The sequence below is a fragment of the Octopus bimaculoides genome, chromosome 3, assembly GCF_001194135.2.
Source record: "Octopus bimaculoides isolate UCB-OBI-ISO-001 chromosome 3, ASM119413v2, whole genome shotgun sequence".
NCBI lineage: Eukaryota > Metazoa > Mollusca > Cephalopoda > Octopoda > Octopodidae > Octopus > Octopus bimaculoides.
The window spans coordinates 85,295,928-85,308,384 of record NC_068983.1 but is presented as its reverse complement, the minus strand read 5'-3'; the positions used below and the strand labels follow the sequence as shown (position 1 = coordinate 85,308,384).

The 12,457-nt window shown below is 34.4% G+C and overlaps 1 protein-coding gene across 7 annotated transcripts in view; it reads left to right on the top strand.

Moving 5' to 3' along the window:
* Window positions 1-12,457, top strand: part of LOC106881021 (F-box/LRR-repeat protein 20) — a 413,298-nt gene that overhangs the window by 378,160 nt on the left and 22,681 nt on the right. For all 7 annotated transcript variants that reach the window (XM_014931205.2, XM_052966264.1, XM_052966263.1 and 4 more), the window contains 2 exons: window positions 3,448-3,542; window positions 10,899-10,967. In XM_014931205.2, coding sequence (XP_014786691.1) covers window positions 3,448-3,542; window positions 10,899-10,967 — 164 coding nt within the window. The remainder of the gene's footprint in view (window positions 1-3,447; window positions 3,543-10,898; window positions 10,968-12,457) is intronic.

Sequence of the window (12,457 nt, the reverse complement as noted above, 5' to 3'; positions counted from 1 at the left end):
ATGATGAAATTACTGACATCAGTAAATGTGAACTTGTTAGCGATTGAAAACGTAAACTTTTATTGAGAACAGTAATGATTGAAGTTAAAGTGAGGTTGAAGCGAAATTTGTCACTCAGTAAACCAAACAGCCAGTATCGAAGGTACCAGAAAAAAAAAACCTCAGCAACAGGGAAACACGAAACCGTACTTCTGTTAGTAAATGATGAAATTACTTACATCAGTAAATGTGAGTAAACTTTTAATGCAAACAGTAACGATTGAAGTTAAAGTGAAGGAAAAACTATGGCTACCGGAAGTTGACATTGAGGAACATTTTTAAAGAAATGAATCTTAAATATAAAGCAATATTATTTATCTTAATAAAAAAAATCAAATGAAGAGCCTAAGATTTATCCGAGGTCAAATTATTCCTGCATCACAAGTATGGAAGTAAATAGTGAAGCCGTTTTCACGTGATAAGCGATTACACACACATCTCTGTTTTATATATAGTATAGATATAGATAGATAAAGTTAATTTTGACTATTAACTTTGTTTTGATTGGATGTCTTTTTTTAATACAATTTTATAATCTTATTAACAAATAGATAAATTAGAAAAATTATTTTGTCACTCAGTCTTTGCAAATATCTGTACCTGAGGTAATATTTAACTAATTATAGGCATAGGATTGGCTGTGTGATAAGTAACTTGCTTACGAACCACATGATTCCGTGTTCAGTCGCACTGCGTGGCACCTTGGGCAAGTGTCTTCTACTATAGCCTCGGGCCGATCAAAGCCTTGTGAGTGGATTTGGTAGACGGAAACTGAAAGAAGCCCGTCGTATATATATGTATATGTATATATATATGTGTGTGTGTATATGTTTGTGTGTCTGTCTTTGTCCCCCCAACATTGTTTGGCAACTGATGCTGGTGTGTTTATGTCCCTGTAATTTAGCGGTTCGGTAAAAGAGACTGATAGAATAAGTACTAGGCTTACAAAGAATAAGTCCTGGAGTCGATTTGCTCAACTAAAGGTTGTGTTCCAGCATGGCCACAGTCACATGACTGAAACAAGTAAAAGAGTAAAAGAGTAAGGAGATTCATATATAATGGTATTATGGTCCATGTAATTTCCTTCCCATTGTTGATTTGATGAGGTTTGACCATCATAAGGTCATATGACTGAAAAGATAGCAATTCTTTTCATTCTGAAACTGCTAATATTGTCTTTCTCACAATATCAATGGCATGGAATCTTGTTTCTAAGAGTGAGAGATATAAAAAAAAAACCATGGCTCCATAGATCACTACCACTGGCACTGCCACTGCTGCTGCTATCATCACCACCACCACCACCACCATTACCTCCATTTTTTTCATGATTGCATGGGTCAGACAGAGTTTGTTGAGGCAGATTTTCTGTAATTAGATGTCTTTTCTGTCATCAACTCTCACCTGATTCCAAGTTAGGTAATATTTCTCTATGACATCAGACATATTTTTGCAGAAGATTGGAAATGAATGGCACCACTCGTAAAATGGTGACACTTGTTTACAACTATCACATGATGTCAAAATGAAGAGGTGCATACAGGCATGCATGACACAAGCTTGTTGCATTTTCTGTCTACCACCTCAGCTCATAAGACTTTGGTTGGCCCAGGGCTTTTGTAGAAGACATTTGCCTAAGGTGTTCCATGCATGATTGGTATACGAGCATCTTAAGCATACAGCTGTACAGGCATATACATACAAGTAAACAGCAAATGAATGTAGAGAAGCAAGACACCATTTAAGGAGAGAACAAACCTAATTACTGATGACAGCCCAAGTAGTTGGAGGAAAGAACGAAGATGATGAGTAGATGAGAACAAATGTTTTCCGTTCTTATACTTGATGTTGAATTGATTAGTTTTGTCAGTAGTAAAAGGATTACTGTTACGTATTTTCAGTGGTTTAATATCAGTTTTTCACAATGGAGTTTTCTCCTAACCAAATGCACATTCATGTTACTTAGGTGTATGTGATATTTTTTTTTTCTTAATCATTCTACTTAGATGTTCTTATCTACACTGTCTCATCAGTATGCTACTCTTTTACTCTCAATACATTTAGCTGTTGTTATTACTACCGTTTTTTTCAATAGTAACCTTTGCTGCATAATGTCTTTTAACTCCTAAGCACATTTAACTTTCTATATTATTAATTTTTAAATTAAGTTTCTTTTTTCTCCGAGTCTCTTTCTTTATGTGATAAGACAAAATTTCTTTTTTTTGAAATTGTCTTACATACTACAAAACAAATTATCACTTTCTAACATCTTTTGGCAAAGGTATTTTTGATATTTGTGAAAGGCCTTAGCTCAAAACTCTTATCACAAGTATTATTGTATTGTACTTTTAATCAATAGAAATAATTATTTTATATGATTAGTGAAAACAGTGTGACAAGGTACACTGAGAAAATACCTGTGTCCAAGATGTTCATGAAAGTTTTAAAATATGAAAGACAAAGGGAAGTTGTTTATAATGGTTATAAATTCTAAAAGACATTTTAGACAATCTCAGTGGCTCTTTTAATTGTATTTATTGTTAATTTGTGTTTTATTATAATTAGCAAACACACTCACTCTTCACAGGGGATCAAGAAGTAGATAGGACCCCTGAGCATTTTTTTTCTCATCACGTGCTCATGCATGCATGTGGTGAATGTATGCATACATGGACACATACACGCACACACACTCTCTCTCTCTCTCTCTCTCTCTTCCTCTCTCTCTCTTCCTCTCTCTCTCTCTTCCTCTCTCTCTCTCTCTCTTCCCCCCCCCTCTCTCTCTCTCTCTCTCTCTCTATCTCTCTCACACACACACACACAGATTGATAAGAAGGTGGCTGTAAAAGAAATCAGTGCATAAAATACTTTTTGGTGTTTGGAGTGTGTGTGTAACTGATAAAACTTTAAAATGGTTACTTTCTGCAAGGTTTTTTCCTCCCCTTGTTTGTAGATTCACAAACACATGCTTACAAACATATGGAGAGGTGGTGGTGATGGTGGAGCTCTGCCCTTCAACTGTGAGGATTCATTTGTTTGGTCAACTAAATTACAGGCTCCTGAATTAACATATAACTGGTCAAGCATTCCACAGACCTGTGTACTCAAAGTAATTCTCAAGTGGAATCACCATAACACAAGGCTGTACATTTTTGAATTAAAGGTTCACTACACCATACCCCCAGTGAGCTTCTATACAGTTTCCACCTACTCAGTTTCACTCCCAAGATATGGGTCAGCTCAAGACTATCATATAGTAAATGACATTTGCCCAATATACTGCACAATGGGGTTGAACCTGGGACCTTACGGTTGTGAAGCAAACTTCTTAACCATTTGGCTGTATTGCACCTACACATACATATTGATCTATTAGTGTTTTAAAATGTTTCATTATTCTAATTCCAGGGTCCAGTTGTTGAACATATTTCTAAACGATGTGGTGGGTTTTTAAAATCTTTGAGTCTGAGAGGATGTCAGAGTATAACAGATGGTGCTTTAATGTGAGTATTTGAATTTACTAATTAACTCTCTCTGTTATTACTTTATTGCTCTTTGATACAATTTTGATACAATTAATAAGTTTTACCACACAGCTTTGGATGTATTTATCTTCACCATTCTCGTCATTTTCCATTTCTGTAATGGAAAACTTTTTGCGATACACTAGTTCATATTGCTAAATAGTAGGGAACAAAATAGATATATGTTTAAACACACTATTTTTTTTTTATTTCTTTGATTAATTAGAAATTAGTTCAGTGTCTTCACAAAGAAGCAATTTTTTTCCTACTAAAGTAGAGTCAAGTACTTAATTGGATGTCTCAGAGCCCTGTGCTTTCTTAAGAATAGAAAAGTTGTAGAAGCTGATATACAAGCATTATTTTATAATGTATCTATGTTTTAAAGAAAAGTGGTTTTCAGTTTGTTGCCAACTCCCTCTCTTACAATTTAATTTTGTTTTAAACTGACAATATTATATTGCTCATGTTGTCTCAGGTACTCTTAATGGTACTCTTGGAATGCTGTGGCATTTTATTTGAAAAATACTGCCACAAATTTAATCTTTTAAATGAATGATATTAGTCACTGTACCTTGATAGATAGCAATCCTTTTCAGATGCAGATTCAACTAAAAGATAGGCTAAGTCTGCAAAGTAAATATTAATACTGATACAAATAGTTACTTATTCTGAATGCACTAAGTTATAGTCGTGTCAGGGTTTTAAAATGTGTATTATCTGATGAAATGTAAGTCATTAGGAAAACCATTTGTGTGTATTTCAAGAACACCAGATTGGAATTTCAGATTAAACTGACCATGACAATGATTCATATCTGTGGGTAGCTAATACAAACATTTTCATTACTCTATGAATTTGGACTAAAAGTAGGATATTGAATTAATGATTATATATCTGTGTTGCCAGAACACAAGAGAGAAAAATTAATTCAAACATAATGATAAAGTTTTATTTGCAGGTACATGATAGGAAACTTTTCTTCTCTCACTGGATCAATGTTTTGAGTGATATGGCATTAATATACTCTTTATGAGTTGACATCATGGCTAGTGTGAAATCTACTTTCGTTTGTCATTACTGCAATAATCAACAGCAGAGATTAACCTTAGCCTACATACTCTTCTATATCTCTCCAGACATCTGAAAGTTCTTTTGGAAATAACATAGTTAAAGTTTAGCTCTTTACATTAATCAGTCTGTTAATCTATCCTAATTTAATTTGAAGTGAAAGGGTGTGAGATAAGAAAAAAGGAAAAGGGGGGAAGAGGGGAAGAAGAATAACATAGCTCATCTGATAAAATTAGAGATTAACAGCAGTGATAATAGCTGAAACTGAATTCTCCCTATCACCAACTCTAATTTTATAAAAATTCTTACTGTTATGGACAATTATTGATTTTTGGTCACTTAATAAGCAATTAAGTCTAATGACCAGTAGCGTAGTCATTTTACATATTGATTCAGATTCACTTCTTGCAGTAGATCACATGGTTACCAGGCTAGTCTCCACCTACAATCATTTATTTTTTCCAGTATTTATTAATAGTATATTGCTCTTATTAATGTATCAATGGTAATCTCTCCTTACCAAAACTACCAGATTATCCTTGCTTTTTTGTATGTATTTCTTTTTTTCCTCTTCACCAGATTATCTACAAGATAGCTTTGCTTTTTTTTCTTTTCATTTTCCCTCTTAGTATTTCGTTGCGCATGTGTAATATCCATTGCCAAGGTGAATGCTAATTGGATGAATGAGGTCAGTGGGATGAGATCTTGTTCATAAAGATAATGAATGGGAATTTCAGTTAATCTTAATGAAGTCAAAGTCAGATCAGTACTTTGGGTGTTTAACTTTTTTTTTAGTCTATCCTGAAAGCATTAGCTCTAGCTACTGGGCATTGTTAGTGACAATCTGCCAGAAATGCTCTTTCAGTTTTGACAGCTGCTCTTGGCTAAAACAGTGATCAAGATATTGATGATGATAATGATGATGATAATTGTTTCTTATTAGCATTTAATATATTGGTGTATGTGTGTATGCTCATACCCACATATATTAAAAACACATCTGTCATAGGTTTACTTCTCTTTAAGGTGTTGTTCATATTTTTATGGATCCATTGGAATTGGTTTGGAATGTGTTTCTTCTGTTTTCACAGTAGGGCCAGTAAAATTGGTTTTGACATTATCACTGGGATTAGATTCTTAATTTTATTTATCATCAGTCAGGGAAATTTTTATATTTATTTCTATTTGTAATAAGTGTAGGTTGTCTCTCTTGTGCTTATTTTTAGAATTTGTGTTGTGTAATGAAAGCACATAGCTTTAATAATTATAGTATATAGTTTGCAATCATATGATCATGGGTTTGATTTCTGGATTAGGTAGTGTGTTGTGTCCTTGAGTAAGGCACTTCATTTAATTACTTTGTTACTATATTGCTGTTGAAATATTCTGCCTTTATTTCTATTAATTCTAAAGATAATGAAGAATTTAGTGGAATAACTTTGTTGTTAACACAAAATTTTGATAACAGCTTTTAATGAAGAATTTAGTAAAATATCTTTGTCATTATCAAACTGGAGTGTGGAACATAAATTAACACGAAATTTTGATAACAGCTTTTAATTTAGACCACTTTAAAAACAGGATGTTGATATCAAAGAACCAAAAGCAGTCTCAGGCAGGTTGATATCAAAAGGGTTAATGTAGCTCCAGTTTCCTCAGCTTCTCGAGTAGTGCTGGTACTTCTCTCTGTCCTTCCAGTTGTCACATTTTTCTTTTTCCATTGAGCCAAGGATAGGAGGGTCAAAAGGCTCACAATCAACATAGGCATGTTAAAAAATAAGTGAAAGTGTGGAACATCTTTCCAAGTCATACATGGTTGTGAGTGATGGCTATGCTTATCCTGTTGTGCAAAGAGTATTACTTCCATCATTAATCATTTAATTTTGTGGAGAATTTACATAGGATAGATGTGCTGTTTACTAATATTTTCCTACCTAATTTTCTTTTGTGAGATGTAGTGCATTATGGTTATTCTTGGTTGCAATTGTATGGTCAGCTGGCAGGAAGTATTATATTTGTGTGGCAATTACCTCTCATTCTACACCACATCATTTGTGGACACTGACTCCAGCTCAAGCGCATAGTATGTTTTCCATTGGAGTTATTGTGGCTATGGTCTTAAGCCAGCTGTACAGTTTACTAGCCCACTTACATGATGTTTTTACTAGACACCACTTGTGTGGATGGCCTTTGGCTCACAAATTAGCTCCACTGTCCTTTGTGCCTTGTTTTTAGTCCTGCAAAGTATCCACAACACCCTCCTCACATGACAAACCAGGTGGGGGGAGCCAGTTTAGTCTCCGACCACCTGGTAGTATTGGGTCACATGGCACCAGTAGCAGGACTTTCTTGGTCTGACCTCTATGGCCACTTTAACAGTGGAGGTCATCTGGTTTACTACTTTAATATTTGGAATCAAATTTTAAAATCATATTGGCCATTCATACTGTGTTTTTTGGCTTACAAGCGTTGTCATTTTCATCATCATTACCAGCATCATTATCATTTATATCTGCTTTCTATGCTGGCATGGCTAGAATGGTTCACTATAGCTTTCGATATATCAGAACCATTTTCCCCCACCAATATCTCATTTTGGTATTGTTTTTATGGTTGGATGCCCTTTCTTACACTAACCACTTTTCAGAGTGCACTGGCCATGTTTTTTTTTTTTTTTTTTTTTTTGTGGTATTGGTTTATTAATGATGAGAAACTTTTAGTTTTAGTATTTTTGTAATTTATTAGTGGAGGCGCGTGCCTTAGTGGTTAGGGTGTCAGCACCATGATGGTAAGATTGTGGTTTTGATTCCTGGACTGGACGACGCGTTGTGTTCTTGAGCAAAACACTTCATTTCATGTTGGTCCAGTCCACTCAGCTGGCAAAAATGAGTAATGCTGCGATGGACTGGTGTCCCGTCCAGCTGGGGAACACATACGCCATTGAAACCGGGAAATGGGGCTCATGAGCTTGGCTAGGCTTTAAAAGGGCGCATTATTTAATATATTATTAGTGGTGGCTTGTGGTTTATAAGTGTGATACATTTACAAAGTTTTTGATAATACATTCCATCTATTCTCTAGTTAGCATTCATTTGATTCCTATAATGCACTATATGATGTCATTGGTGCATTTTCAATAGTTGTAATGTCTGATGTATTTATCGCATTTCTTTATACCCGTTTTATATATATATATATATGTCACATGATCTGTTAGTTTATCTATGTCCTCTTTAGTGATTGCTTGTAGAGTTCTTTATGTAGTGGTTTATTTGTGAAGGATCTAAATGCTTGTGTGTGTGTGTGTGTGTGTGTGCACACACACAAATTGGTTTTAAGGAGTAAACTATTGGAGTACATTAATGAGTCTTGAGTTTGTATTTAATGTATCTTTCATGTGTGGAGAATATCCCATGGGTATTTTTCTACCATTTTATTTGAATCTGTATCAGTGTAAAAGTGGATTTATATTTATATTTCCGCCACCTAAATCTAGTATTGATATGTGAATTCATTAATGTTCATGGGTTAATAGACTCATTTATCATGTAACCTACTTCTCTGTGTGTGTGTGTGTGAGAGAGAGAGAGACAAGGAAATTTGCTTTGTAATTGTGGTTTTAGGCCTCATGCCCACTACTTAGCACTTCAGGTAAGTGCCACTTGTAGTTTTGAACTGCCTTGTGAATGCAGTTGGTAGATCATTGTACATCATTGTGTGTGCGTGCATGTGAAAATGCTTATTTGCAAGTTTCTTCACATTAACACTGCTGGCAACAGTGAAATTATATTTATGTTTACTGTAAATAATACACTCTTGCTGTATTTGTTTTATTACTTCTGGTTTCAATGTGTAAAGGTCAGTGGAATAAAAAGAAAAAAAGACAAAACTTGTAAAACAGGCAAGTGTTAACAACAGGAAGGGCATTCAACCAAAGAGTATTGCTTCAGTATATTTTGTGCAATCCATGCCAGTATGGAAAAATCAGATTTAAAAAGCAATGGTGATGATAAAATACAAGGGGTGTTCAAAACTTTTGAGCCTAACTGTGTTCTCTTTGATAGTAATTTCAAATGATTGCTGAATTTGATTTTTGTATTATAATATTTTGTTTATATATGTATTGTGATTTACATTTCAGAAGCAATAAAAAATTGAAGCAGTTGGGATCAGGAATTGTTGTGCTGTTATTGAATTGTACTACAGGAAATCTATGATTGCATGCAAAATGAGTACATTGAAGACTATCATTCATTTGGAATGGTCAGATGTTGGGCTGCTGAGTATGTCATCAAGAGAGGAGGTCTTTTGAAGATGAACTATTGAGGAAAATATCATTGCTGTTGAGTGACTTTGGATCAATGAGTGGCTTTATACAAGATTCATCATACTCTGTGAACTGGTTTGGCAGAAGTTGATCAAATCATTCATGAATGTTTGAACATGTTGAAGAGTCTACTTGTTGGGTACCAAGAATGCTGGTTGAAAATCTGAAGGGCAGCAGAGTGTTTGTGAAAAATCCCATGCTTATTAATGAAAGCCTGGATCTGTTTGAGCAGTGATAAATAGCTGGAGATATGTGGATCCACTATTACAATCCAAAGACAAAAGAACAATACCAACAGTGGAAGCACAAAGATTCTCCACTACTCAAGAAATTAAAAAATCAACCAAGTGCAGTTAAGACTATATGCACAATCATCTTTTATGACTTTAAGGGTGTAATGTCAGTTGAATACATGCTGTCACAGGTGCCTATTATGCTGATTTGCTATGGTAGCTATGAGATTGTATTAAGAGGTACAAGCATGTATCTTCTACTATGGCTCTGAGCTAACCAAGGCCTTATGAGTGGATATGATAGACAGAAACTGTGGAAGCCTGTTGTGTGTGTGTGTTTGTGTCTCCTCCTTGTCTTGACATCATGTGATAATTGTAAATGAGCATCACTCATACAATCAGTCTCATTCATTTCCAATATTCTGTAAGAACTTGTCTAGCCATGAGGATAATCTTACCTTGCTTGGAAACAGGTGAGGGTTGGCAACAGGATGAATATGTGATAGTAGAAAATTTGCTTCAAATAAACTCCATCCAACCTATGCAATCATGGAAAAAGTGGACATTAAATGATGATGATGATGTCGGAATGTGGAGTGCTTTCCCTCACAACCCTGCACCAGTTTGCACAGCTTGGGTGTGAATGTAGTTTTGAAGTGCTGCCCCTCTCAGCCTGTTCTCTAGAACATGCTCTTTGTGATTTTTACTTGTTTCCCCCAATTTAAAACACTATTCGATGGACAGTTAGTTCTTCAAAGAAGAACTCCTATTAGCTACAGAACAGTAGCTGGCTGAGAAGGACAAATTGTTCCATTTAGATGGTATTTAGTAACCAGTAATTGATATGAAAATGTATTGAAGTTGATAGTATGATTTTTGAAAAATAAAAAAATAAAAATGAAATACAAGTATTCTTGTTTTGCTGTTATGTCATTAAGTATTTTGGGCTCAAATATTTTGAAACACTTTTCGTATGCGTATCATAATACTGTCCTTTCTGTCAACTGCTAAATAGTTTACTAAGTTTGAATGACTAAATAACAAGTGTGCCATTGTTGAACCTCACATAGGCACTGATCGATAGGATATACTTGAAGCCATTCCAACTGTGATAATCCCATTTTTTTGTATATCAGACTATATTTTCCAGTATATTCTTTTAGATGATAATGTGTAGTTAGGGACATTTGGTTGTTATTTCTAGTAGTTTGAATGATCATTTCATAGCTCCCACAGGCTATTAAATGTGTTCATATGTATTGCGTAAAGAAAGTTTGGTAGACACAATTGTCAAGGTGCAGTATATATAGAGAAGTGGCTGGCAATTAACTTAGTTTGGTTTTGATTGCTTGTAATCATTTCATTTCATTGAAATTGATAATGTTCCAGGAATAGGCGCAGGCAAGAATGTCTCACAGTCTCATTTTGTGTCCACTGTCAATATGGAAACCTTTTGCCAATTTCACAAATTATGGTCTAGAACAAGAAGGAAATTTTGTAACAGTTATATAGTTTGTAAGTTAATTCTGTTAATGCTTTTAGATAAGTCATCAACGCCACATAATTGTGTTCACATCTTCAGCACTGTAAGAAAGCGGTATTGTTTAATTGATAATCTGCTCAGTATCTTCATTGCCAGTGATCCTTAAACATCTTTGTTTATATTATTGGAAATGAATTTTAAGTATCTATGTTATTATTTTATAGGAAATTCTCACAGCAGTGCAGAAATATAGAAGAATTAAATTTGAATAACTGTAAAAAGATCACAGACCTGTAAGTATTACCTGTTAAAGTACCTTTTTATTGATCTGTCTCTGTCTGTCTTTCTCCATTTATCTGTCTCTGTTTGTCTCTATTGATTTGTCTACAAACGCACACATGTTCAATCAAAACTGATGAGGCACTGTGTCAGTACTTGAAGTTTTCCATGGGATAATATCAAATACAGAAGTAGGAAGCTTAGAGGAGTAATAGACTGATTCAACCACTTTGGGTGTATCAAAAGACCTCTTTTTATACTCCCTCTCTCACACACACACTCTCATGCACCCACAACACAACTTATCAATGTGTTTCACTGTCTTAGAAAACTCATGGCTTCCACTCGTGCTTTGTACAGCATTCATATATCACATACTATTGGATATAAAACAATGAAAACAAGGCCACTCCAAATAAGATTACTTAATCCTATCAATAATTAGATTAAAATGTAAATGTGCATAAGTGCACATCGTTGCTATTATACAGAAGTGTCATAAGTCCAAAACGTTGCTTTTTCAGAAAATGAAAAAATAGTTTCACCATTCCATTTCTTTTTACATTAGCAACAGTTTCTGCTTAAGACTTCGTTGGGTGCATAAAATTGTAACTCCATGCATGTATGATGTTTTCAGAAATATTTTTGCAAAACTGTCGTATGTGGGACTTATTACACTTTTGAAAAATGCTAAACCATTGTACTACACTTTGACAACTTTCATCTGAAGCAGCTGAAGATATGATAGTTTGACCAAAAGAACTGGTTATTGCAAGCAAAATTAAATATTGCAAAAAAAAAAAAAAAATGCATTTGGTCAAATTTGGACATACAACAGTTTAACATAATAGCAACAATATGAATATATTTTCATATATACAAATGTTGTGTGTGTCTACATGTTGGCATATTTATATAGATTGTGTGTGTGTGTGTATATATGTATATAATGAATTCTAAATGTAAGATCCAATGATCCAGGTGTAGGAAGTTAATAAGCTTCGAGCAGTCAGTAGAAGGTATAAAAGAAAACTTTCAGGAACAATGGTAGTTTATTGGCATAGAGAGTTGTAAATTTTTCTCATGTCAAAATTCATTAAGCTGAAAAAAGTTATTCTATAGTTCACGATTAGCAACTAGGGATGCTGTGTATACAAATAACAATACAAATTGTGGGAAAGGAGCAGATAAAATCCAAGCTATGTATGTTTCCTTGCTAGCAGAATCTCAGAAATAATAATTACTCAATAAGGGATACTCCGCTGGCTACTCATCAGGCTGAAGATACTGTTGTTAAATTTTACGATCAAATTTCGTGTGAGTTAACTTGGTACCCCTTGGTGACAATATAACCTTCATTTAACTTAGGTATTAGGTATCTTAGTCCTACTGAGTGGCTAGTAGATACCCCTTGTTGAGTAATTATTACTTCCAAGGTTCTGCTAGCTAGGAAACATATGTAGCCTGGATTTTATCTGCCCCTTTCCCTCAGTTTGGATATATA